Source organism: Schistocerca nitens, chromosome 2 (assembly GCF_023898315.1).
Source record: "Schistocerca nitens isolate TAMUIC-IGC-003100 chromosome 2, iqSchNite1.1, whole genome shotgun sequence".
In the NCBI taxonomy this organism is placed as follows: Eukaryota; Metazoa; Arthropoda; class Insecta; order Orthoptera; family Acrididae; genus Schistocerca; species Schistocerca nitens.
Genome location: NC_064615.1, coordinates 920325104 through 920351689, shown reverse-complemented (window position 1 = coordinate 920351689; position 26586 = coordinate 920325104). Strand labels below are relative to the sequence as shown.

At 39.1% G+C, this 26586-nt stretch overlaps 1 protein-coding gene across 6 annotated transcripts in view; it reads left to right on the top strand.

Annotated features, from left to right (window-relative positions):
• Nucleotides 1-26586, top strand: part of LOC126237240 (lactosylceramide 4-alpha-galactosyltransferase-like) — a 543469-nt gene that overhangs the window by 448794 nt on the left and 68089 nt on the right. For all 6 annotated transcript variants that reach the window (XM_049947147.1, XM_049947144.1, XM_049947143.1 and 3 more), the window contains one exon: nucleotides 8070-8289. In XM_049947147.1, coding sequence (XP_049803104.1) covers nucleotides 8070-8289 — 220 coding nt within the window. The remainder of the gene's footprint in view (nucleotides 1-8069; nucleotides 8290-26586) is intronic.

Genomic DNA, 26586 nt, shown 5'->3' with positions numbered 1-26586 from the left:
AAAGATGTAACTAGAAGTGGTGCTTCAGCACAACAAATGAGCCACTAACTCTCTTAGCAGAGATATTCACAGCCTGCCAGACTGACTATGATGAGTGGACTACGATGGGAACTGCTGCACCATGGGCCAGCAAGCAGCTACCATAGCCTAGGCAGCTGCCATCATAGCACCACCTACTAGCACTACGTCTACTTTACAGGACATAGTGCTGCTTCACTGGTGAGCCACTCTAGGCTTGTCCAGCAGTAGCACAACTTATGCCCAGGGAACAGCAGGTTCCAACTGGGATGGTACAGCCGCCCTTCTTTCTACAATGGTGTGGGTGCCGCAGCACCTCATGCCACTGCTCGCTGAGGTGGAACTTCCCACCAGGAAGGCTGGCATCCTTTGCAAGTGTTCCGGTTGTCTCCTGCACAGCAAACAGCACTTGCACAGCACAGCAAGGATTACTGGGTCATGTGCTACTAGCTGCTGCAGTCGTCAGCATTCATCACGTGCTATGAGGGGCCTGACTGTCACCCTGTGTCATCTAAGTGTAGTTTCATGAGTTGTAATGAAGTGATTGACTTGTTGGTACTGTTTTAATGTGCTGCCACTGGCTTGCATCATCCCTACAGCTGCCTCTCAATCCTGCACAAAAATGGCATGCTAACCCCGGGTTGACTTCAGAGCACATGAGAAGTAAATAACGCAGATCGGCTATTTCTTGTTGATTGATCTCACAGAGTTAAGAGTTGATGGCACCTAGATTGAGTAAGTGTACCGTGAACAACCCATGCTCTAGTCATTTTCAAATTAAGGAAGTGGTCATTTTTTCAGGCTTGAAAAAATAATTAAATCAAGTTAGGTGTAAGTTTGGATGGTCAGATAATACAGGGTGGCCAAAATAAAACTTCCTTTTGCCATTTTGTGATGATGTCATCTACACAATGAAGACACCAGTAGAAAACCACCAGAAATAAATCCAAACATCAGAAAACATAGTGCAAGCCAGAAAAAGTCCATTGAAAAACCTGACACCATTTGAAGTTGCTTGATACTCTAACAGTTCTGTACAAGCTTAGTTATGAATATAAATGATAATGATAATTTTGTGTGGCTCAGTGGAAGCCACTTTGGTCATTTAATGTCCTTATCCTACCCCAGTTATCCAACCAGGGAAAGGTAAACTACAGTTAAACACAGAATACAAACAATGTGTTTTTTCTGGTGACTCCTCACACTGATGAAAGGTGAAGACTAGGTTAAATGGAAGACTGAAAAATCCACAGTCCTATCCTGTGACCTCTCAGTTTCCAAGCATGTGCTTTACCACTAGATTACCAGGGCTGAAATGTATGTATTTAGTTCACCCATAGATTTTGATGATGAATTTGCAAGTATCAAAATATGTGACATGCTTGACTGTAGTTTTTGATTGTACTGACTGAGAAGCTTAAATTTTTCCCATCATCAAGGGATTGTAGCCCTTAGTATGTGACATAAATTTCTACTTGATACCTATACCAGTTCCCGAGGAAAAGAGGTCTTAACAATAGGACAGACAGACAGAAGGACATAAAATGATCCTATAAGGGTTCTGTTTTTACCCGCTGATGTAAGAACGCTAAGAAATAGTTTGCATGCTTGTCCTTACAAATTTTCTTTCATGTTTGGCTTATAGCTTCCAGGTCAACTTAGAATGTTCAGTTCTGTCTGTGGTTTTTGAATGAAATGGCTTAGGGACATTTAAATTCTGAGCCTGGTTCATTCTGCATGTATATGTTAACTCACTGAACATGCCCTGCTGCACACACAAAATCCTCCTCAACACATTGCATGATTGTTGTGTAATGTTAAGATTAGAATTACTGTGCATTTTCAAGCAAGCCACTACAATGTGTTATTTGCCAGTATGAGCCTTAACTAATTCACATTAACAGTATTTCCACTTGCTTTTGCTGTCTTGATTACCTCTATAATGTTGTATATATAACTCTTCAATTGTCGACTTAAGATTTGGTCCTAATTATAAGTTTTTCAAAGTGCTGCTCAAAACTGTCAAAATTGCAATTTTGTCATCCCAATTTATACCATAAGCATGAGCCTTCTTCATGATCACAGTTTCTGCGGTAAAAATTCTAGTGTTCATGGAAGGGAGAGTTTTATATAGCACAGTTGAGAGGGGGAAACTGGCAAAGCAATTCTGCCTGTATTATAAATCTGCTAAATGCTCTGATCATTTTGTACCACTGAACTGATTGAGTCTTTGCATGATTAAGCAGTTAAGCACATAGAATTTTGGAGGCTGGAACATAGTCAGCTCGTGCACCTTTCTAAACATTTATTTTATGCTGTGCTTCCGTGTTAGAGGTATGATACGTATCTAGTGAATGTATCCTTTGACTAATAGTAGTGTTTTTTTTAACTATTGGCTAGTAATTCCCTTCAGATATAGAGGGGCATTTCTACAGCTTTAATTAGAACAGCATAAGTCTTAGTGATGCACAGCTTCTGAAATGTATTGTATCAGTTCTTCTGAGAATATATTAAGGTGCGTTTTCAGGTGTCTTGTAGCTGTAATCTAGATATGAGCAGATCAGGTCTCTCTTTTTATGCTATACTCCACAGATCTCATCACTTTTATATACACACAAACCCTCTCATCCCCCCCCCCCCGCCCCACCTGCCCCACCCCACTTTTCATGTATTTCTTTGAGATGCCACATCATAAATGTTCTTTACACGAGAGGCATAGTAAATGCATCAAACACATTCTTCAACTAAGTGGCAGACCTGTGCCAATGTGAATAATATATGTATTCTTCAATGCTATAAATACTACTAATTATTAGCATCTGTTTCTTCTTTCTTAAAGAAATGTTTTTATGTTACAATGTAGTTGCTGCTCACCATATAGCACAGATGCTGAGTCACAGAAATTCACAACTCTTGGATTTTCCATTGTTTGTTTTTATGTTCTCCATTTCTGCAGGCAATGTACTGAATATTATTTTAGGTTGATCTGACACACCTCCCTGATAAGAGACTTCCTATCTACTTCTCTGTGAAAATCATTTCTACTAATTTTGTAATTGGCTGCTTAATTGCGAACATTCCACATGTTTTCAGGTAACACACACTCATATTAGGTTTGTTGGGAATATTCCTGTACCAAATGATACATTAATGTTAACAGTTACATGAATCTTTTAGCTTCATCTGCATCTGCTTACATACTCCATAAGGCTGTGACATGTGGTGGAGGTTACCTTGTATGATTACTAGTCATTTCCTATCCTATTCTACTCACAAATAAAGTGAGTGAAAAATGACTGCCTATATACCTCCACATGAACCCTAATTTCTCTTACCTTATCTTCATGGTCCTTATGTGAAATGGAGGTTGGCGCTATTAGAATCATTCAGCATTCAGCTTCAGATGCTAGTTCTCTAAAGTTTCTCAATAGTGTTCCCTTCCAGGGATTCCCATTTGAGTTCCTGAAACATCTCTGTAATACTTGCATGTTGAGCAAACCTACTAGTTAAGGTAGCCTACCTCTGAATAGCTTTGATGTCTTCCTTTGATCTGACTGGGTGGGTATCCCAAACACTTGATCAGTAATCCAGAATAGGTTGCACTAGTGTTGTATACATTGTCTCATTTAGAGATGCACCACACTTTTTTAATATTCTTCCAATAAACCAAAATCAACCATTCATCTTCTGTACTACCATCCTTACATGCTCATTCCATTTCATACCGCTATGCAACATTACACCTAGATATTTGATTGACATTACTGTGTCAAACAACGTACTACTAATGCTAGGATTGTTTTTGCTACTCATTAACTTACATTTTTCCAAATTTAGAGCTAGCTGCTATTTGTCACACCAAATAGAAATTTTGTCTAAGTCATCTTGTATCCCCAAGCAGTCACTTGATGATGACACCTTCCTGTACACCACAGCATCATGTGCATGGATTGCTATTCCCCCTATCTGTCAGATAATTTACATACATAGAGAATAAGAGCAGTCCTTTCACACTTCCTGGGTCCACTCCCCACAATACTCTTGTCTCAGATAAACACTCACTGTTAAGGACAACGTACTGGATTCTGTTACTTAAGAAGTCTTTGAGCCACTCACATATCTGGGTAACTATTCTGTATGCTTGTACCTTCATTAACAGTCTGCGGTGGGGCACTGTAACAAATACCTTTCATCCATGGTTTACAGGATATTGTATGAGAAAAGGGCAAGCTGAGTTTCACATGAGCAATGCTTCCTAAACCATGTTGATTTACTGATAAAAACTTTTCTGTGTAAATGAAATTTACTATATTACAACTGAAAATATGTTCAGGAGTTCGGCAGTGAGCGATTGTTATCTCAGTTGCTTTGATTGCCTTCTTTTCTGTATTTTGTATAATGTTTGTAAAATTACCTGTCAATTCAAAAAGTTTTGGGATTGGATTAATATTAAAAAAAGTTCTCAGGTGTTCTACATAGTCTCCTCCCAGTTGAGAACAATGCACAGTCAATTTATGTCAAAGCGTCAGGAAAGTCCTTCTTTGGGATATTGTTCAACTCGCATGTCATGTTGGCTCGAATGTCAGTTATGTTATCAAAGCACTGACTCTTGATATGAACTTCTGCACTTTGTCATTTTGTGATAGATTCATATTGATAACAATAAGTTTCATCATACCTGATGATTTTTTCCACAAAAGAATTTTCCACGTTTTGTATTTTACTCAAGTCATGGCAAGTGTTCAAGGGTTCTGTTTTTGTTAGGGAGTTATTTTGTGTGCAACAAAATTTGTACACACTCTTTACTTCTTCAAAACATTCTAGGGAATGCCTTGAACACTTAGAGATGTTGCTCCATTGAGATTTGTGACATGACAGTGTTGACACATTACGGCTGCACATCCATTGCTTAACACTGCCTGCACACAGCTCACTGGTTGAATGCACATCTGCTGTTTACAGTTATTTGTTTCAGCTTTCATCATAATTACTGTGCTGACACTGCTTGTACACTAGGCATACAATCAGTCTCTGAATGTTTTGGGTGGGTGATGTATATCAGCACTCTGTATGGGATGTAAAGTAGTTTTTCCTTCATTATAAATTGAATCTCGGATTTGAAGAGAGGCCCAATTCCACGACACCATTTTTGTGGGAAATCAATAAAAACTGTTTAAAATTTACAATTGAGTATTACAATGTGAAAAAATTATTTTAAGCAAATATTTTTGATTCATGTATACACTTGAAGCATGAAAATGCATTTCAAACTTGTTTAAGTGAATTATTAAAAATGAAAATTTTAGGTCCTTCTTGGAATCTGATATCATAGAAAAGAAAATTTGCCTGAAATAACAGTACTTCTGGGATATTAAAATAAGTTGTTGCAGTAAATAAAAATGTAAAACAACTAATGAAGTAATGCAAATCTCCTATAGTTTCATTTTACACACAGTATTTATCTTCAGATACATTTTTCAAAGCAGAGCGATTCTGTGAACTTAACCACTTGTGATCTTATTATATTATTCCACTTCACTGTCACATTCTACATTTTCTGCAAACTGAAGTGTTTCCATATGCATTCTTATTTTACTTAAATCCTGCAGTTTTGTTGGGTTTACAGGAACTGCAGGCATGTACAAAGATCACGTGGAAAATCTGGTGTACTCTTAGAGAAAATGTATGAACTATCTTCTTAAATCTCACTCTTTTTATTAAAGATGAGAGAACTGAAACCATGGTTTTTGTTTTTCCCAGCAGCATCATCACTGAAAAGATACAACATTGTGACATTTTTATCTAACTTTTCATTAAAATATTTGTATAAGGAACTGATTATCTCATTTCCCCTAGTTCTCGCTTTTATTTTAGGCCACAAAAAAGTTTTAGATTATTTGGTTGTGTCACTGTATATACCAAAAGCATGCAACCACAGTTGTCTTAAATAAAATATTTCACAGATTGGTAAATGAGGAAATGGTATGTTTACCATAAAATCAAATCACAATATTTCTGCTTCATCACTAGTCCCAGCCTTTTCTTCATACTTTTTTTAAAACTGGAATAAAATTTATGGACTGCAAGATCTTTTTGAAGCCGATCTCTTACCTCTTTACTCTTCTCTGGATGAATTTGGATCTTCTTTTGATTGCAAAGGCTACAAATACATGTTTTTGAGCTCCCAAAAGCATAACTAAAATGATCTCTAAAACACTTAACATAACACCTGCATGATACTTCAGATTTCACTTTTTCTACATCAGTATTTCCAGCTACAATTTCATCTTAATTATCTGGATCATTTATTTGCAAAAATGTACAATACATTTTTGAAACAGACAGATCAGCAGATAAATATCTTCTTTTCATGTTGTCTTTTGATTTTACATAATGAATCACTCTGTAAGGAAATATTTTCTACTTTTGCTCTACATCTATTATTATGTTTCCCTGATCAACAGCAGTCTCTTCTTGAGCTTTCAATATAGGTATTCTTCTAAGTCATTTCACAGATACACCATGCAAAGTGACAAGACCTTCATGACACACAGTTCCACATTCTGTACCTGCAGTAACCTAAAATTAGAGAAATATGACTTCATGTAAAAAGAAAGTGTTGAATTTATAAATATTAACCCTGTTGGCAGTTGCTTTGCTTGTTGTTTTGTGTTTCAAGCAATACATTTTATATGCAAATTGAGGTTGAGAGGGGGAGAAAGGAAAGGAAAGGGAGGGGACTACTGCTGTCAGTTGCATAGGGACAGTATTCAGAATCAGCAGTGACAGGGGAAAATGTATTCCAGACTGGGATTCAAACCCAGGATCTCCTGTTTACTAAGCAGTTGCATTAACCACTGTGCCGTCCAGGCCAAAGTGTTATCACAGCTGTGTGGAATATCCCTAATTCCTCATGGTCAATCCACTTTCCCATCAAGTGCTACCCATCCACAGTCCCTGTCCATTTACTCCATGTTTGCTATTCTGAGATTCCCATAGGAGGTTGTACGTATTTATGCATCCACACTGAAAAAGGTGGATCCATTGCCCAGCTAGGTGAATGTGTGGTGTCTGTTCTCTTGGACATGTCTTGATGAACAGACACCATGCATTTTGTTATTGACACCTGCATATGATATATGTAATAGGTCTGTTGTGAATAACAAAACAAAAATGAAATTACTTTTTTCTGTATTTTTCTTAAAATACCTTATAAATAAGGCGATGTGATCTTTGATGGTTCCTTTCTTCCAATTTAAGATATTTATGCTTTATTTTCACATGTGTAAGCATGCCTGGTAAAATTGCATCTTGTCCATTTTGATCTCCTAATTTTTCAAACAGTTTTTTTGCACTATTCTGAAAAGTAGTGCTAACATGAACATCAACATATAAAATACAAATTTTTTATGAGTTAAAATCTGTAAACAGTAAAACAACTTATGAACAAATATCATGCAGATCTGAACAAGTAAACACACTTTTATTCTGAGTCCAATCCTGTTCATTTTGTTTTATTTTCACATTTACTTCATTAAAAATCAATCTCTGAAGCACTGCTAGCAGATGAAGGGTAAGCCATTTGCGAAACTATTGCTCTGTGACTGCGCTGTCACATAGTGAGAGTTCTGAAAAACAGGTCATTGAATTCCAAGATTGGCCCAACTCCAGTCACTTGAGCCTTCTTCCTATTTGCAGAATTTTCTTAATTCAAGCTCTAAAATTGGGAGTTGGGCTGCCAGTGGCGTTCTGCAGAAGCATGGCTAGAAAATGAATGGTTTGCACATGAACTCTCAAAACCACAAGTAATCGGAGTTGGGCCCCACTTCAAATTCTGGACACAATTGTACATCTTTGAATGTCTTCCTTTCTGATGGTATTAGTGGGCCATTACAAATGAATGAATCTGACCATGCACATTTTTCTGCCATTGTTCATGATTTCAGTTTGATTCACAACTGTTATGATTTATGGGACTAGAAACATTAGGATACAATGACTCTTTTGTTTAATGAGCAGTGTATAATGGGCTTGGGCTTTATGGTCCACAGGCAGTTATCAGAACTGGGTGAGAACTGGGCTGGTGCTGAGGACTCTGCAACAGTAGCCAACTGTGCACTGTCCTTGTCTGCACGGCCTGACAGTGCAGGTCCTGAGGTGGCTGCTGCTTGCCTGCAGTCACTAAGGGATTGCTTTGATGGTGAACAGTGGACACACAATGGACCTGCTCTCCTTACACGCATCCTTGCGCAGCGATGCAATGCTGATAGTGTAAGTACAAGTAAATATACTGACCTACCTCGTTCACGTGTTTTGGTGCATGTTTCATGTCTATCATAAATATTTTTTGCAATGACAATTCTTAAACCAGTCCTGTTGTCTACTTTTCTTAAAGGATGTATTTTTGTGATCACTTCTATTATAAAACATAGTTTATTTTACTTTTGTTTGTTTTTCTTCGTAAAAGATTAATGAAATTATTTTCCTCATTCTACATTTTGAATACTTACTTTTCTATAAATCACAATTGAACAGTATATTTGCTGGACCATACTCCTCCATTAAACCACTTTTTTTTAAATTTTGATTGGTCAAGGTGTATCAAGTCGATTGAACCTACTGATACCAGATGTTAGCCTTATCCTGCAACATAATGATGATATAGTATGTCAAAAAGAAAGGGAACAGAACATTGGAAATATTTTTCAAACATATTTTTTAATACATAGGCTGTGGCAACAGACTGATCTATAGTGTAGTCTGAGATATAGGCTGCATTCAAAAGTGACTGAGCAAGAGTAACAAGAGTTAGTGGAGCCAATAAATGTAAACAGGAAATGTTAGTTGTGGTGCAATACTGATCTGTAAACATAGCCTCAGGCCTAGTTTAGGTTGGAAGATGGCACTTTGATTGTAAGGTGATGAAGCAGTGTCAAAAACATTAGTTATTTCAAAATTTTCTTCCCTAAATTTCACTTTTACGTTTGTTGAATTGTCATGAATTTTGTTGCTTACTTTTTAATTTTTTGTTTTTGATACCAGATTTTGAGATTTCTTGTCTGTCATGTCTCTGTTTACAGAGACCTGTAAATTATCCTGTTGTTGTGCCATTGTAGAACATACTGTAGTGAATTATTGACATTGTCCCAGTTTTCATCCTTTCTTTTACCTCAGATTTTGTTTCTGAATTTATGTCTTTCATTTATTATTTCTGTACTGATACCTGTGCATTTTACATCTTTTTCTATTTTTTGAAGCCAGTTTTTTTATTGAACTGTGTACCATGTTAAAAATCCTCTTTGTGAATCTGTTGTTCATATTATGTCCACAGGATTTGAAGCAGCATTTTCTGGTCATAACTGCAAGTCCATCTGTATGTTTGTCTAATTCTTTGGTTGGTCCCTTCATCCATATACCATCTCTGTGTACTGTTCACACCTGATGCTTTGTCTGTGGTCATTTTTGATGCACAGTCGGCTTTTGGTACTACAACTGTATTGTAGTGCCTGAGTTTGGCCTGTCTTGATATGTTTCTTTTATTGTAGTGTGCCCATGTGAGTTTTTGTGCTTTCTGAAGTTTTTCTGTTCCTGTATGTTGGCTGCCTTGTCTGAACCTCCTATTCGTGTACGCTGACAGAAAAAAAGTCTGAACACCAAGAAGGACTGAAAGATGATGCCTATTCAAATTGCACGCCAGTCAAATGAATGTGGCACTGGTAGTGCTTGTATGAGGATGCAAATCAGGTTTGCTTTAAGTACACACTGTAATGGTCATTACTCTTGAGACTGGACATACGTTAGTGTTAATCACGAATGCCTTTAAGATGACAAAGGTGTCATTATCAACAGCTCATCGAGTTTCAGCGAGGTTGGGTAATAAGAATATGATAAGCTGGCTGTTCCTTCCACAGTATTGCAGAAAGGCTTGGCATGATTGCAGCCACTTTACATGACCACTGGCAGTGGTGGTCACGGGAATGTATGGTCACAACAAGACTGGGCTCTGGATGGCCATGTGGCACTAATGAGAGGGAAGACTGTCACGTTTTTCACATGGCTGTGGCACACCATACTGTATCTGCAGGAGCAATTCAAGCAACAGTTGGCACAACAGTGACACAATGAACTGTTAGTGTTACAATTGGTTACTTCAAGGACAGCTCTGGGCCAGGCATCCTGTAGCACGCATTCCACTGACTCTAGGCCACTACCATTTGCAACTTCAGTGGCATCAAGCAAGAGCTTGTTTTAAGTCAGAGGAGAGGTCTGTTGTGTTTTCTGATGAAAGCTGGTTCTGCCTCAATGCCAGCAGTGACAGTATGCTAGTTAGGAGGAGGCCAGGTGACCACCTGCAACCAACAGCACAATTTCATGTGACAGCAGGTGCAGGCATCCTGACTGCACATTTGTACATCAGTCTGATGATTTGAGCTGTTGTGCTGCCATTTATGAACAGCATGCCAGGGAATGTTTCTCAACAGGATAATGCTCATCCCCATACTGCTGTTTTAACCCAACAAGCTCTACAAAGTGTTGACATGTTACCTTGGCCTGCTCAATCACTAGATCTGTTTCCAGCCAAGCACGCAAGGGACATCATCAGATGACAACTCCAGCAGCATCCACAACCAGCATTATTAACCCACCCTGTATTGACCAATAAAACACAACACACATGGAGGTCCATCCTACAAACTGTCATCCTGCACCTGTACAACACAATGCATGCACATTTGCATGCTTGCATTCATCATTCTGTCAGTTACACTGGTTATTCATGTGCCAGCATTTGAAGCTTGCAATGGTTTTTCTCAAACTTACTGGTAAGGTATAGGATTGCTAAGCAGGGCACATGGGCTCTTGTGGAATCCATACTGTAACACAATAAACAGCACAACAGCCATAATCCAAAGAACAAGCAATACAATTCAATGAATACAGGTGTTACACTAGTTACTACGCTGTTACCAGTGAACTTTACTTAGTATCCCCCTCCCGTGAAAATTGCGACCACACTCTGCTACCATTGGTAAGGTATAGGAATGGTAAGCAGGGCACTTGGGTTGCTGGAGTGGAATGCTGACCCTATTTGAGGATGCAAAATTTTATTTTCACTGGTAACAACACATTGATTAATTAGCTTTTGCAAATTGCAGTGATTTACACTGCTTATTCAATTGTTTAAAAGCAATGAGAATAATTCGAAAAAATTTAAAAGAAAAACAGCCTTATGGCCCAATTTTAAGTTACTAAAAATTATGTTACACAGATATAACTTTAACATAACTGCAGATCTGAGCTCACTAGTTTGAAATTAAGTCAGTTATCTGGCCTTGTGAATATGAAAAATAACAATTTGTAAAAGCTATTAGGTTTCAAAAATACTCAAATAGCAAGATCTCATAAATAACATTTGGCAATATGATGTTATGATAGCCTGAAAAATCTACACAGCAACCAGCACATTCTCGACGTTTTCCGTTCATATTGACACATGTCTGAATTCTGTGCTCGAGAGCTCAAGTGACAACAACAGGCAAGAGGGCCTACACACACCAATAATGGCTTCTAGTACACACAAACCCAGTATTAATATACAGTTCACTAAAATACTAAAACCAACAGCCAAGCACTGGGTAGCACCAAATGCAGGAAGAGATGTTAAACGTTATAGCGTGATGACCGCAGTTACTGTTAAAGCAGTAGTTCATTAAACAATCTCCTATGACATGAAATTTCACTTGATAAATTTATAAACCACAACTAGCTCAAGGTGATAATGACCAGACAATCCGCAAATAATCTTAACCTTTGACTCAAAAAATTGACCACTTAACATATTGACAATAATAATAAAAAAGGAATTGCTGAATATTGGCCAGACTTGTGAATCGAGATAAATGCAAGTGAACCAGGACACAGCACAGTTTTATGGACTTGCAATACCAAGTATCCTGGACCCACGTCCAAATAGTTTATGTAATGATGAGTGAAAATCAAAGTGTCTACGTGAAGCAATCACATCCAAAAGTTCCACCACAAAATGGCTCACTATTTAAAGGTAGTCTAGGAGCTTGCTGTTAACATGCATGCCAGGGTAATCTCATGCACTCTCCTCAGGATTCAAGATAGACACGACTCTTAAACAGAGCCTAAGTTGACCGATGACTGCTTCCGCACTCCAGTTCTGCTTGCCACCACACCCAGGCACTGGAATGTCAACACTGTCCATCCTCATAGTGCTGACTGACTACTCGCAATGCTCTGTGCACTGTCTTCCCTCTGTCACTGCTGCTGGCCGAGTCTCCGTCACTGCCCTTGACTGAATGCCACATCGTGAGCCATGACCCTCTTAAATAGAGGGCTCTAGCCAACCAGGACACCACAAAGGACATAAGTTCAACTGAGAAACTATCCTGCCATGATTGTCGCAGGAAGTCACAGTTCACTTACATTATTCTGTGAACTTGTGATGTTAATCACTTAAGTATGTTACATAGACAAAGTATTTTCAAAATTTCATTACTCTATATTAATTATTTCAAGTTGGGATTGTGTTCCATTAGATACTTGAATTTTTCCACTATTTTAACACTTCTATATTTTGTGTGCATGGCTTGTGTGGTGTTCTTCCTTTCCATGTATTGCATTTTCTCATGTGATATCTGTAGACCCGTTCTGGCACAGACTTCACTTAAGTGTTCCAGTGCTTTTGTGTATTGTCTGCAGGTCATCTGCAAATTCTAGTCATTTTATGTTTTTTTTTTTTTTTTGCACATGTTCTTCCTAACTGAATCCCTTTTACTTTTTCTTCCCATTGTTTGATAATGCTGTCCAACAGCACGTTGAATGAAAGTTGTGAGAGCCCATTTCCTCATCTGACCACTATATGTATGTCAAATGGTTGAGATTTTGCTTTTTATGTAATGTTGTGTCTGAATTGAACAGATTTGGAACCTGTGAACACACTTGAAAAATCAGGCAGATGAACAACGCTGTAGTCCAAACTGTGGACTTTAAGAAGGCCTAAAACTCCACAGACAGGTAGACTCTCTTTGTCATATTAGAAGAATACAGAATAGAAAGAAAGGCTAGAGCATTCATACAACAGACATTCACTGTCTGTTGTATGGGTTCCCTTGTTTTTCTGACTGTTCCTTTCTGTATATGGAGTTGTACACCTCCTTTAAGTCCACAACTGGACTACAGTGTTGCTCATCTGCCTGACTTTCAGGAGTGTTCACAGGTTCAAAGTATGTTAAATATAATTATGATCTTCCCCTTTTGCAGCCTGCTGGGTATTCACCTATCTGTATCAGCATGTTGTTCCAGTCTGTTGAGTAATGCCTTGGGAAGAATTTTGTAAGTGACCAGTAATAACGAGATACCTCTGTAATTATTAGAATGTCTTGTTGCCCTTTTTGTGCAGTCAGTGGATCAATGAAAATTTCCATTCCTGTCATATTTTCTCTGTAATCCAGATTTTTGCAAGAATTTTGTGAATATTCGGTGTGATGTTTTGGTCCTTTTTTTTAAATCTCCTCTACCTCTGTGATTGTAGGCTGTTTTGAATCAACATTTGGTTTTGTTTTGATGACTTTTTTCTTTAGGTTTTGCAGTTGAGGGGTTTATCAAAATATTTTTAAAGAATTTTCCAGTATTCTTCAGTGTTTGTTTCTAGAGGTTGTCTATTCTTTAGAAGCAGATATTTGAAGGCTGATAACTGCTTAATGCTTATCCTTGAATATTCTTTAAAAGTTTCTCATATTATTCCTTTTAAAGTATTCCTTGATTTCATTTAGTTGACTTCTGTTGTATACCCTTTTCACTTTTTTAATATCTTTCAAGGACTGTTTTCATTTCTGGACTTAATGGTAATCCTGCCATGTTTCTGTTACTGTTAAACTTCTTCCATGCCTGGAATCTATATTCAGTGGTCTGATCTCAAGTTGCTTTCCACCATCTATGTTGGTGTTTTGTAGGAGGTTGACCCCAATGACTTGCCTTCTTAACTGTCTTCACAAGAAGTGTCCAATTTTGTGTTGTTTTTTGATTAATTTTTTCAATAAGTTTGCCTTTGTTTACTTTCAAGTATGGCAACAACCTTGCCGCAGTGCTTACACCGGTTCCCGTGAGATCACCAAAGTTCAGTGCTGTCGGGCGTGGTCGGCACTTGGATGGGTGACCATCCAGGCCGCCATTCGCTGTTGCCATTTTCGAGGTGCACTCAGCCTTGTGATGCCAATTGAGGAGCTACTCGACCGAATAGTAGTGGTTTCGGTCAAGAATACCATCATAACGACCTGGATAGCAATGTGCTGACCCCACGCCCCTTCTATCCGCATCCTCCCCTGAGGATGACATGGCGGTCAGATGGTCCCAGTAGGCCACTCGTGGCATGAAGATGGAGTTTTTTTTACTTTCAAGTATTCTGGATCCAGTCTTTTAATTTTATTTTGTATTCCCTTTCAGTTTGTTGCGATTGGTCTTATCTTTACTTGTGGCGAGTGGTGATCAGAATCCAAGTATCCTTTATGTATTCTCACGTTCAAAATCTCTCTTGTATTTTTGTTTGTTATATTTACCTATATACAACTATCTGAAACTCTCCCCATATGTTTTTGAGCATTTATCACGTGAGATTTTGTCCTGGCATTTGGAATTGTGGTGACATAATTTTTAAGTTATTATTTTGACAATAATGTATGAGATGCCCCCATTCATAGCTGGGGGTTTGTGTTCTATGTATGGGCCTGTGATTTGCTTGTGCTTTTTATCTTTGCCTAGGCATGCACTGGTATCTCCTAATACAATTTTAACATGTCTTTCTGGTATTTTGTTTGTTATTTCTTCCAGGTCCTCCTAAAAGACCTAGACTTCCTGTAGTTTCTTTCTGTTGTGATCATTTGTCAATGCATGTATAATGATGGTTGCATATCTGATGTTTCCTGATTTGAAGGTCATTGGGGAGATCCTTTCTGATACTGAACTGAAATCTATGATGATGTCTGTAGTTTATTTATGCACGGCAGATCCTGTGTGTAAAATTGTTGATGTTCCTCTTCTATCAGCAGGTTTTTCGCATTGTATTATACAATTTTCATCTTTGAAGAACATGCATATTAAACTTCCTGGCAGATTAAAACTGTGTGCCAGACCAAGACTCGAACTTGGGAACTTTGCCTTTTGCAAGTGCTCTACCGACTGAGCTACCCAAGCACGACTCGTGCCCCATCCTCACAGCTTTACTACTGCCAGTACCTTGTCTCCTACCTTCCAAACTTTACAGAAGCTCTCCTGCAAACCTGGCAGAAGTAAAGCTGTGAGGACAGGGCGTGAGTCGCGCTTGGGTAGCTCAGTCGGTAGAGCACTTGCCCGCGAAAGGCAAAGGCCCCGAGTTCGAGTCTCGGTCCAACACACAGGTTTAATCTGCCAGGAAGTTTCATATCAGCACACACTCCGCTGCAGAGTGAAAATCTCATTCTGGAAACATGCATATTACCTGTTACTCCTTGGGTTTATCTTGAAAATTTTGGTATAAATTTGTATTATTTCAGAAGACAGTTTCCTTCATTTATGTGATTGATAATTTAGCAGATAATTGTTTATTATTCAAATCACATTTGATTATTTAATTGGATAGATAAAAAAATCTACTCACCAAATGGTGGCAGAACACACACATCAAATAATGTTGTAATTGGCATGCCTTAGGAGACATTGGCTCATTCTTCAGACAAAAGGGTTGAAGGGGATGGAAGAAGGGTGAAGGAAAAGGACTGGAGAGATCTAGGAAAAGGGGTAGATTTCAGGAAAATCAACCAGAACCATGCATCAAGGGAGACTTACTGTATGGGATGCGAAGGAAAAACTGATTGTTGGGGACTGCATCAGACTAGATTTGAAAAATTGAGAGCTTAAATGTGGAAGACAGAGTAATAAGCAAGACAGAGATTGCTGCTGAAACATCATGCAAGCATTAATAAGAATAAAAGCTAAGTGCATTGTACATAACAGAGGTGGGAGGGGGCAGTGAAAAGTAGACGGAAAAGACAATGAAAGATGTAGAAAACTAAAACGGTGTGAAGCAAAGAGTACTTACAGTGAAGTAATGCTGAGATGGAAGAAATTAACATAAATTAAGCCAGGTGGGTGGCGAGAACTACGGACAAGTTGTAGTGCTAGTTCCCACCTGTGGAGTTCTGAGAAACTGGTGTCTGGGGGAAGAATCCAGATGACGCATGTGGTGAAACAGGCACCATGGTCATGATTGTCATGTTGTAGAGCATGCAACAGGATATTGTGAGTTGCCAGTATACACCCTCCACTTATGCCAGTTCATCCTAATTGATAATTTGGTGGTAGTCATACTTATGTAGAAGGCTGAACAGTGTTTACGTAATAGCTGGTATATGACGTGTTGTTTTGCAGGTGACTCTCCCTTTGATAGTATATGTTTTGCCAGTTTCAGGGCTATCATAAGTGGTGGTAGAAGGGTGCATAGGGCAAGTTTTGCAGTGGGCTGGGTCACAGGGGTAGGAGCCATAGGGTAGGGAGATGGGTGCAGAAGGAGCGTAGGGTCTGACAAGAATGTTGCGGAAATTGAAAGGACACGGAAAGTTATCCTAGGAGTTGTTGTTGTTGTTGTGGTCTTCAGTCCTGAGACTGGTTTGATGCAGCTCTCCATGATAATCTATCCTGTCCGAGCTCCTTCATCTCCCAGTACCTACTGCAACCTACATCCTTCTGAATCTGCTTAGTGTATTCATCTCTTGGTCTCCCTCTACGAATTTTTAGCCTCCACACTGCCCTCCAATGCTAAATTTGTGATCCCTTGATGCCTCAGGACATGTCCTACCAGCCATCCATGTCCATCCTAGGAGTGGTGGGCAAAATTTCAGACAGAATGGATCTCACCTCAGGGCATGATTTTAGAAAGACATGGCCCTGTTGAAGTAGCTGATTAACATATTCCAGGCCAGGATAATACTGAGTCACCAATGGTGTACTCCAAAGCTGTTTTTTGGAGGGGTCAGCAGTTCCAGGATTGGATGTGATGGCCTGGAAAATCTGCTTTTTAACTAGGCTGGTGCGGTAATTATGCAATGAAAGCTGCGGTGAGAATGGTGATGTATTGATGTAAAGAGTCTGCATCCGAACAGATACGTTTGCCTCTGATGCCATGGCTGTGTGGGAGGGAACGTTTGACATGGAAAGGATGGAAACTGTCAAAATGTAAGTACTGTTTTTTATTTGTAGGTTTAATGTGGACAAAAGTGTGTAGCTGGCCTTTGGTGAGTATGAGATCAACATCAAGGAAAGTAGCATGGGATTCGGAATAGGACCATGTGAAATTTAATTGGGAGAAGGTATTCAGAGATTCCAGGAATTTTAGCAGGTCGGCCTCACCATGAGTCTATATGGTAAAGATGTCATCAATGTATCTAAACCATACCAGGGACTGAAGACTTACAGATCCCAGGAAAGCCCCCTCCAAGCAACCTATGAAAAGGTTGGCAAGGAAAGGAGTCATCCTGGTTCCCGTGGCTATACCACTGATTTGTTTGTATGTCTGCCTCTCAAAAGTGAAGTAGTTGTTGGTAGGTACAAAGCTGATTAAGGTGAGTAGGAAGGATGTCATAGGTTTGGGATCAGGTGGACGCTGACTGAGGAAATGTTCAGCGGCAAACTGACCATGTACGTGGGGGATGTTGGTATAGAGGGAGGTCGCATCAGTGGTGACAAGCAAGGTGTGTGGTGGGAGTGGAACAGGCACAGATTTCAGACAATCTGGGAAATGGTTGGTATCTTTGATGTGGGAGGGGAGTCTTTGTACTATGAGTTGCAGGTGTTGAACAACTAAGGCAGATATATAATCAGTGGGTGCTTTGAAGCCAGCTACTATAGGACGACCAGGATGATTGGGTTTGTGGATCTTAGGAAGAAGGTAAAAGGAGGGGATGCATGGTTTGGATGAGGTGATAAGTTCTTTGGATTGAGGTGTTAATCCTTGTGAGGGTCCTGATGTTTAAAGGAGGGACTGCAGGTCAGTTTGGATTACAGGGATGGGATCTTGTTGGCGGACGCTGTATGTAGAGGTGTCAGACAGCTGGCGTAGACATTCACTAACATACTCCTTTTGGTCAAGTACTACAATGGCAAATCCTTTATCTGCTGGGAGGAAAATGATGGAGTCATCAGCTTTTGGGAAACATAGAGCCTGGAGTTCTGCAGAGGACAGGTTACAGTCATGTTGTAGGGATCTGAGGAAGGGTTGTGAAGAAACACTGGATTTGAGGAATTCATGGAAGGCTTGTAAGGGATGATTTTGAGGTAGTCACAGTGGATCAGGTTGGGATCATGGTCTGAACTGTTAAAGTCAGGGTTAAATGTCAGGTTTGCTGGTGGAAAGGTTTTGTGGTTGGGTTGCAAAGTGATATTTCCAACAGATATTACGGGTGAAGAAAAGTAGGTCCTTCACCAAAGCAGCATTATCAAATGCAGGTTTAGGGCTGAAAGTGAGGACTTTAGATAATACAATTTAGGAGAGGAGAGTGCTTTAGATGACAGGTTAAGGACACTGTACGGTTGAGACTGGTTCTTGGGATTATGGGTTATTCTTGTTCTGGGAGGCAGTGGTGAAGGTTGTGTGGTGTTAAGAAGGTTGGCCAAGCTCAGTTTGCAGGAGAAGAGTGGTGGTTGATGGTGTGGCTGTTTAGGGAGCTGCAGAGGGACGGGAAGGGAAATACCACTTTTCAGGTAGTTTACGAGAAGGTGGGATAGCTTTTCGAGATGAAGTCTGGCATATTGTTGCAGTTCAAAGTTGGCTTGGTGGATGATAACATTCAAGGAAACATAAGGAGCAGATAACTGGTCGATTTTGTAGAAGGAGAGAAGTCTGGTAGAGTGGAAATTTGCTGATGAGGCATATAGGTCACAGGTTAGCCAGGTAAGAGCAAGAGATTGCTGTATTTGAAACTGTAAAAGAGCCTGGAGTGGGGTAGGATTGCATCTAGAAACAGGGACTTCCAATGTTATGCCTTTTGAAGTAACTCCAAGGGACAATCAGTTTTCAAGAAACAGAATGTGAGACCTTAGTTGTGATAGTGCAAAGGTATGTTTTCAAAAAGAATGGGTGTATTGTGAGATGGGATTCACCATGGCAAAAGAGAACAGTTTGGAGGAATAGAAATCATGAGAGTTGAAAAAAAATAAATAAGCAGAGGGTGGAAAAGATAGAAAAATGGAAGAAAAGCAAGCAAAAAATTCGTATGGAAACAGAACAAGAGGTAATGAGTGGGCGATCTATATGATATGAAAAACAAAAATAAAAGGAAAAAATCGATTGGCAAAGTCGTGAAAACAGATGAAATTTTAGAAACTGGGTAAACAGAAAGTGAAAGTCATAGGTGAAAATGTAAACTACTTAACTTGGCAATTAAAGTGACGTGAGAGATGGCAATAAAAGTCGATAAGATCGGTTTGGCGAAAAACAAATGCACAAAAACGTGAAAAAATGACATATAAACAAGAAAGTGGATGGTGGAAAAAAAATAGCTGTCAAATTTGCAAATAAATAGGCGAAAGATGATCGGGAGAAGGCCATGCAGTGCAATGAAGTGTAAATTGTTGTATGCAAATTCGTAAATAGCAATGGAATTTTTATATGCAGTTAAAAGTGGAACCGTCCACGAGCATGGAAATCAGAATTAGAAAAGATGTAGGGGCAAATTGTTGATTAGTCTTGATGATACACTTAAAGTAGTAAAGGAGTTTCGCTGTTTGGGGAGCAAAATAACTAATGATGGTCGAAGTAGAGAGGATATCAAATGTAGACTGGCAATGGCAAGGAAAGCGTTTCTGAAGAAGAGAAATTTGTTAACATCGAGTATAGATTTAAGTGTCAGGAAGTCATTTCTGAAAGTATTTGTATGGAGTGTACCCATGTATGGAAGTGAAACATGGACGATAAACAGTTTGGACAAGAAGAGAATAGAAGCTTTCGAAATGTGGTGCTACAGAAGAATGCTGAAGATTAGATGGGTAGATCACATAACCAATGAGGAGGTATTGAATAGAATTGGGGAGAAGAGGAGTTTGTGACACAACTTGACAAGAAGAAGGGACCAGTTGGTAGGACATGTTCTGAGACATCAAGGGATCACAAATTTAGCATTGGAGGGTATCATGGAGGGTAAAAATCCTAGAGGGAGACCAAGAAATGAATACACTAAGCAGATTCAGAAGGATGTAGGTTGCAGTAAGTACTGGGAGATGAAGAAGCTTGCACAGGATAGAGTAGCATGGGGAGCTGCATCAAACCAGTCTCTGGATTGAAGACCACAATAACAACAACACAGATAAATAAACAGATAGACTAGCTGATAAGGTAGAAAACAGACAACAGTTTGAACAAGACAGCTGCATGGAGTGGCTGCGCAATTAGAGGCACCAAGTCACAGACTGCACAGCCCCTCCTGCTGGAGGTAAGAGTCTTCCCTTGGCCAGGGGTGTGTGTGTATTGTCCTTAACATAAGTTAGTTTAAGTAGTGTGTAAGTCTAGGGACCGATGACCTCATTAGTTTGGCCCCTTAGGAATTCACACACGTTTCAACACATTTTTCTGAACAAGACAGATGACAACAAAGACGGACAAGAGTGTTAAATAAGAAGGAATGATGGCCATTTTGGCTTATTAGCAACAATGAACACAACAATGAAAACAATCAATTATTGACAAAATTATTTAATTGGATAGATAAAAAATCTACTCACCAAGCAGCGGCAGAACACGCTCATAAAAGAATGTTGTAATTGGCAAGTTTTTGGAGACATTGGCTCCTTCTTCAGGTGGAAGGGTTGAAGGGGAAGGAAGAAGGGTGAAGGAAAAGGACTGGAGAGGACTAGGAAAAGGGGTAGATTTCGGGAAAGTCAGCCAGAGCCACAGGTCATGGGAGACTTACTGTACAAGATGAGAAGGAAAGAATGATTGCTGGGGACTGCATTGGACAAGATTTGAAAACCTGAGAGCTTAAATGTGGAAGACAGGGTACACGAGTTAATAAGAATAAATAGCTAACTGCATTGTACATAACAGAGGTGGGAGTGTGATGGTGAAAAGTAGATGGAAAAGACAATGAAAGATATAGAAAATTAAATCGGAGTGAAGCAAAGAGTAGTTACCATGAAAAAATGCTGAGACAGAAGAGATTAACATAAATTAAGGCCAGATGGGTGGCGAGAACTAAGGACATGTTTAGTGATAGTTTACAACTGTGGAGTTCTGAGAAACTGGTGACTGCAACCAAATTATCAATTAGGATGAACGGGCATAGGCGGATGGTGTATACTGGCAACTTGCAATAACCTTTTGCAGAGCGTGCTCTACAACATGACATTTGTGATCATGGCGCCTGTATCACCACATGCGTCTTCTGGATTCTTCCCCCAGACACCAGTTTTTCAGAACTCTGCGGGGGGAACTAGTACCTGGTTCTCGCCACAAACCTGGCCTTAATTTATGTTAATTTGTTCCGTTTCAGCATTCCTTCATTGTAACTACTCTTTGCTTCACATCATTTTAGTTTTCTACATCTTTCATTGTCTTTTCCATCTACTTTTCACTGCCCCCTTCCATCTCTGTTACGTACAATGCACTTAGCTTTTCATTCTTATTAACTAATTCATGATGTTTTAGTAGCAATCTCTGTCTTGCATATACCCTGTCTTCCATATTTATGCTCTCAGGTTTTCGAATATTGTCCGATGCAGTCCCCCAACAATCAGTCTTTCCTTCGCATTCTGTACGGTAGGTCTCCTGTGACCCGCAGTTCTGGCTGACTTTCTCGAAACCTACCCCTTTTCCTAGACCTCTCCAGTCCTTTTCCTTCACCTCTCTTCCTTTCCCTTCAACTCTTCTGCCTGAAGAATGAGCTAACATCTCCGAAAGCTTGGCAATTACAATGTTCTTATATGTGTGTGTTCTGCCGCTGCTTGGTGAGTAGATTTTTTATCTATTCAATTAAATAATTTTGTCAATAATTGATTGCCTTCATTGTTATAAATCTCATTTGATGCTGCTTTGCTTTTGTGTCTGATTTGAAATTTTTTCTTTTCTAGAAGAACTGCACTTCTGTTTCTGAACACTTTGTTTTAATGCTTGCCCACATTCGTCTTCCTTTAATTGTCATCCATTCACCATTTTCTCTGGGCATGGAAATTGGAGAAACTTAATCTGTATACTATATTAAAAACGCAATACCACTGTACTGTTCAATGTTATTGAACTATATACATGTGATAAAATGAAGAGGCATGAAATGCTATGGTAGAAGCCAATCACAAAATTCTTCTTATAATTACTGATCAGTTTTAAAATTTCTAATAAACTTGAAATGTTCCAGAAAATATTATTTTTTTAATCGTATACAACCTGCCAGTAATAATGTGAAGCAGCTGAATGGGTTGAAAATACATAAATCGCCAGGTCCTGATGGGATTACTATTCGGTTTTACAGAGAGTACTCTACTGCATTGGCTCCTTACTTAGCTTGCATTTGTCGCGAATCTCTTGCCCAACATAAAGTCCTGAGCGACTGGAAAAAAGGGCAGATGACGCCTGTATATAAGGAGGGTAGAAGGATGGAACCTCAAAATTACAGACTAATATCCTTAACATCGGTTTGTTGCAGGATTCTCGAACATATTCTCAGTTCAAATATAATGAATTTCCTTGAGACAGAGAAGTTGCTGTCCGTGCATCAGCACGGCTTTAGAAAACATTGCTCCTGCGAAACGCAACTCGCCCTTTTTGCACATGATATCTTGCAAACCATGGAAGAAGGGTATCAGACGGATGCCATATTCCTTGACTTCCAGAAAGCGTTTGACTCGGTGTCCCACTGCAGACTCCTAACTAAGGTACAAGCATATGGGATTGGTTCCCAAGTATGTGAGTGGCTCGAAGACTTCTTAAGTAATAGAACCCAGTATGTTGTCCTCGATGGTGAGTGTTCATCAGAGGTGAGGGTATCATCTGGAGTGCCCCAGGGAAGTGTGGTAGCTCCGCTGTTGTTTTCTATCTACATAAATGATCTTTTGGATAGGGTGTATAGCAATGTGCGGCTGTTTGCTGATGATGCTGTGGGGTACGGGAAGGTGTCGTCGTTGAGTAACTGTAGGAGGATACAAGATGACTTGGACAGGATTTGTGATTGGTTTAAAGAATGGCAGCTAACTCTAAATATAGATAAATGTAAATTAATGCAGATGAATAGGAAAAAAGAATCCTGTAATGTTTGGATACTCCGTTACTAGTGTAGCGCTTGACACAGTCACGTCGATTAAATATTTGGGCATAACATTGCAGAGCGATATGAAGTGGAACAAGCATGTAATGGCAGTTGTGGGGAAGGCGGATGGTCGCCTTCGGTTCATTGGTAGAATCTGTAAAGTAGACCGCTTGTAGAATGCTGGTGCGACCTATTCTTGAGTACTGCTTGAGCATTTGGGATCCTTATCAGGTCGGATTGAGGGAGGACATAGAAGCAATTCAGAGGCGGGCTGCTAGATTTGTTACTGGTAGGTTTGATCATCACACGAGTGTTACGGAAATGCTTCAGGATATATCAGCAGGATATTTTTCTTGACTAAATTTGTCAACACTTCACATTAGGTCTTGTGTCGCTTTATCTGTGGGGATTTCTTTATGAAAGTTAACTCCCACAAGGGGAAGGCCTGAGCCATGGTCAACCGATTCAGCTCATATTTGGCAGGCTGTTTGTGTGCTATTTGAAACAAAAGGCTCTAAAATATTTGGGCTCAACACCTCCCCATTTCTGAGAAAATCACCCCTAAAGATCAGTACATGCAGCTGACTCAAAATTGATGGGGTCAATAGATAATTGAAAATAGAGCATTTTTCATTATCATTTATGAGAGTCCACAAACAAATATTTTTCTAGAAGTTGAGGAAAGAAGCTTACCTAACCTTAAGATACATGCTGGTGAATGAAAGTGCCACTGGCGCAATGACTGAGGCATTTGGATGGGGAGTGAGGAACTCATGTCTGATTCCCAAATGAATTCTGTCACTTTTTTTTACATGTATTTTTCCAGAATCAAATAAGGTAGAAAGAGGGTTAATAAGGTAAGCAAATAAATTTCTCGAATGGCTTTGATTAGTAAAGAATTAAAAATGTAATCCAGATTGCCTTACAATGGATCTTTCACTCATTCTGTTATGTCCTCAGTATTCAGTATTCAGTTTATTCACCATTGACCACTTACAGCGGAATAGGTCTGAACATTAAATATACAATTAACAATAACTTTACAGTAAAGGTTTTACAATTTAATTCCTTTTCTTTTAGGAATATTCTTATATACTAATGTCAATGATTATTTCAAAATGTTCTGTTATCTTATAAAATGGGTGTTTGAGTAACCAGTCATAAATCTTACATTTGAAAATATTACTGGTCAGTGGCCGAGCAGATGCTGGAAGTTTGAAGAGTTTTAAACTCATTATTTTGTGTGAGTTTTGCAGTCTTTGTGAGTCTGTGTCTTGGTATGTCGAAGTCCAGTTTGCCTCTGGTGTTCTGAGGATGTATGTTCTCTCTGGTCTCGAACTCATTTAAGTTGCTTTTGACATAAAGCAGTGCTGTGTAGATGTATAGATTCACAACAGTTAATATCATGTGCTTGATAATGAGGGGGCGGCAGTGTTCCTTGGGCTTAACTTTGCTCATTATTCTGATTACTTTTTTTGAATTTTCAGAATTTCACTGACAAAGCAAGAATGTCCCCATAACAATATGCCGTAGGAAATGTGTGATTGAAAGAGGCCAAAATATACCACCTTTAGATACTCATCAGTGACTACATCTGTCAATCTCCAAATGAGATAACACACTCTTGCTATTCTCTTGCAGATATGGCCAATGTGTTCCTCCCAGCTTAATTTTGAATCAATGTGGAAACCTAACAGTTTTACTGATTTGCTTTCTACAGCTGTAGTTAAACCCAGAATTAGTTCTTGTGTTTTATCAGGATTACACAGGAGTTCATTAGAAGAAAACCAATCCATTACTAGTTCTAGTTTTTCCTGTGTTGCCAGTTCTGTTGTGTCATGGTGTCATGGTGTGTACTGAGCAATGTTGTATCATCTGCATAACACACAATTGAATTTGCTCCTACATGGTAAGGTACGTCATTAATTGCAATGATGAACAGAAAAGGACCTAGGACCGAGCCCTGAGGCACTCCAGTCCGAACTTCCTTCAGCGAGGAGGATCTATTTTTAATTGATACAAACTGTCTCCTGTTACTTAAGTATAATTCGATTACATCTAAAAATGGTTTGTGTATGCCATAAAATTCCAGTTTTGCAAGTAGGGTGTTAGATGGTATGCAGTCAAAGGCTTTGCTAAGATCACAAAGTACAACTGATACTAGATCCTTATTTTCGAATGCAGTTAACACCTGGTTAACAACTTCAGTGACAGCAGTAGTGGTATTTTTACCACGTTGATATGCAAACTGTCTGTTGGAGAGGAGATCATGCTTTTCAAAATAGTTATTTAGTTGACTGTACATTAGATATTCAAAAACTTTAGAGAAAATTGGGACAATAGAAACTGGTCGATAGTTTTGGGGCAGATGCTTATCTCCCTTTTTAAAGACTGGTATCACTTTAGCAGTTTTGAGTGCATCTGGGAAAACTCCAGATTCTAAACACATATTAAAAATGAAAGAAAGAGGTTGACAGATAAGGTGTATTATTTTTTCATTACATAGCTAGAAAACCAATAACAGTCCATACTTTCGGAGTTGGTGACCCTTGCCACAGCTTTACAATATCCTCTGGGGTGACAACATTCCAGTGGAAAGTATACCTCCCATGGGGCACAGCACCAAGATGATCTAGTGCACAAGTGCCAGTTTTTCAGCTCACTCACTTAGGTTAGGAAGTAATTATTTACTTCTTCTGGGAGCAGCATTGCATCTTGTGTATGGGTTTATGAATTACACTGGTTGATGATATCCCACGCTGCTTTACATTTGTTGGCAGCACTTTCAACGTAATGGTCTCATGCCTGTTTTTTGGCCAAGGACAGTTTGTCTTTGTAGATTTTTTTACATTTTAGAGAAGCTCTATAAGAAGCATTATCTAGCTCAGGTCCTTGTTTACAAGAATTTTTATATATTCTGTACAGTCTGAGCATCTCCTCCCTAGTGAGAGCTAGCTCATCTGTATACCATTTTAGCAACAACATGAATGGTATTTGGCATAAAAACACTCAAAGCAAATATACTCATGGCATCCAGAACATCTAATAACTACAATATTTGTGTAACTATATTGTTCCTTCTAAAGATTCGGTGAAAAACAGACTTGGTTTACATTTAAACAGACATATTATAACATTGCCTGATAAATTGGTGCTTACAGTTGATCATGCTATGAATTATTATTGCATCTGTGCAGTTGGGCAATTCCCTCTGGGTTTCTAGAAAAAGCAGTGCAATTTTGAACCACCAAAATAAAATTCTGTCCTGTGCCGTCTG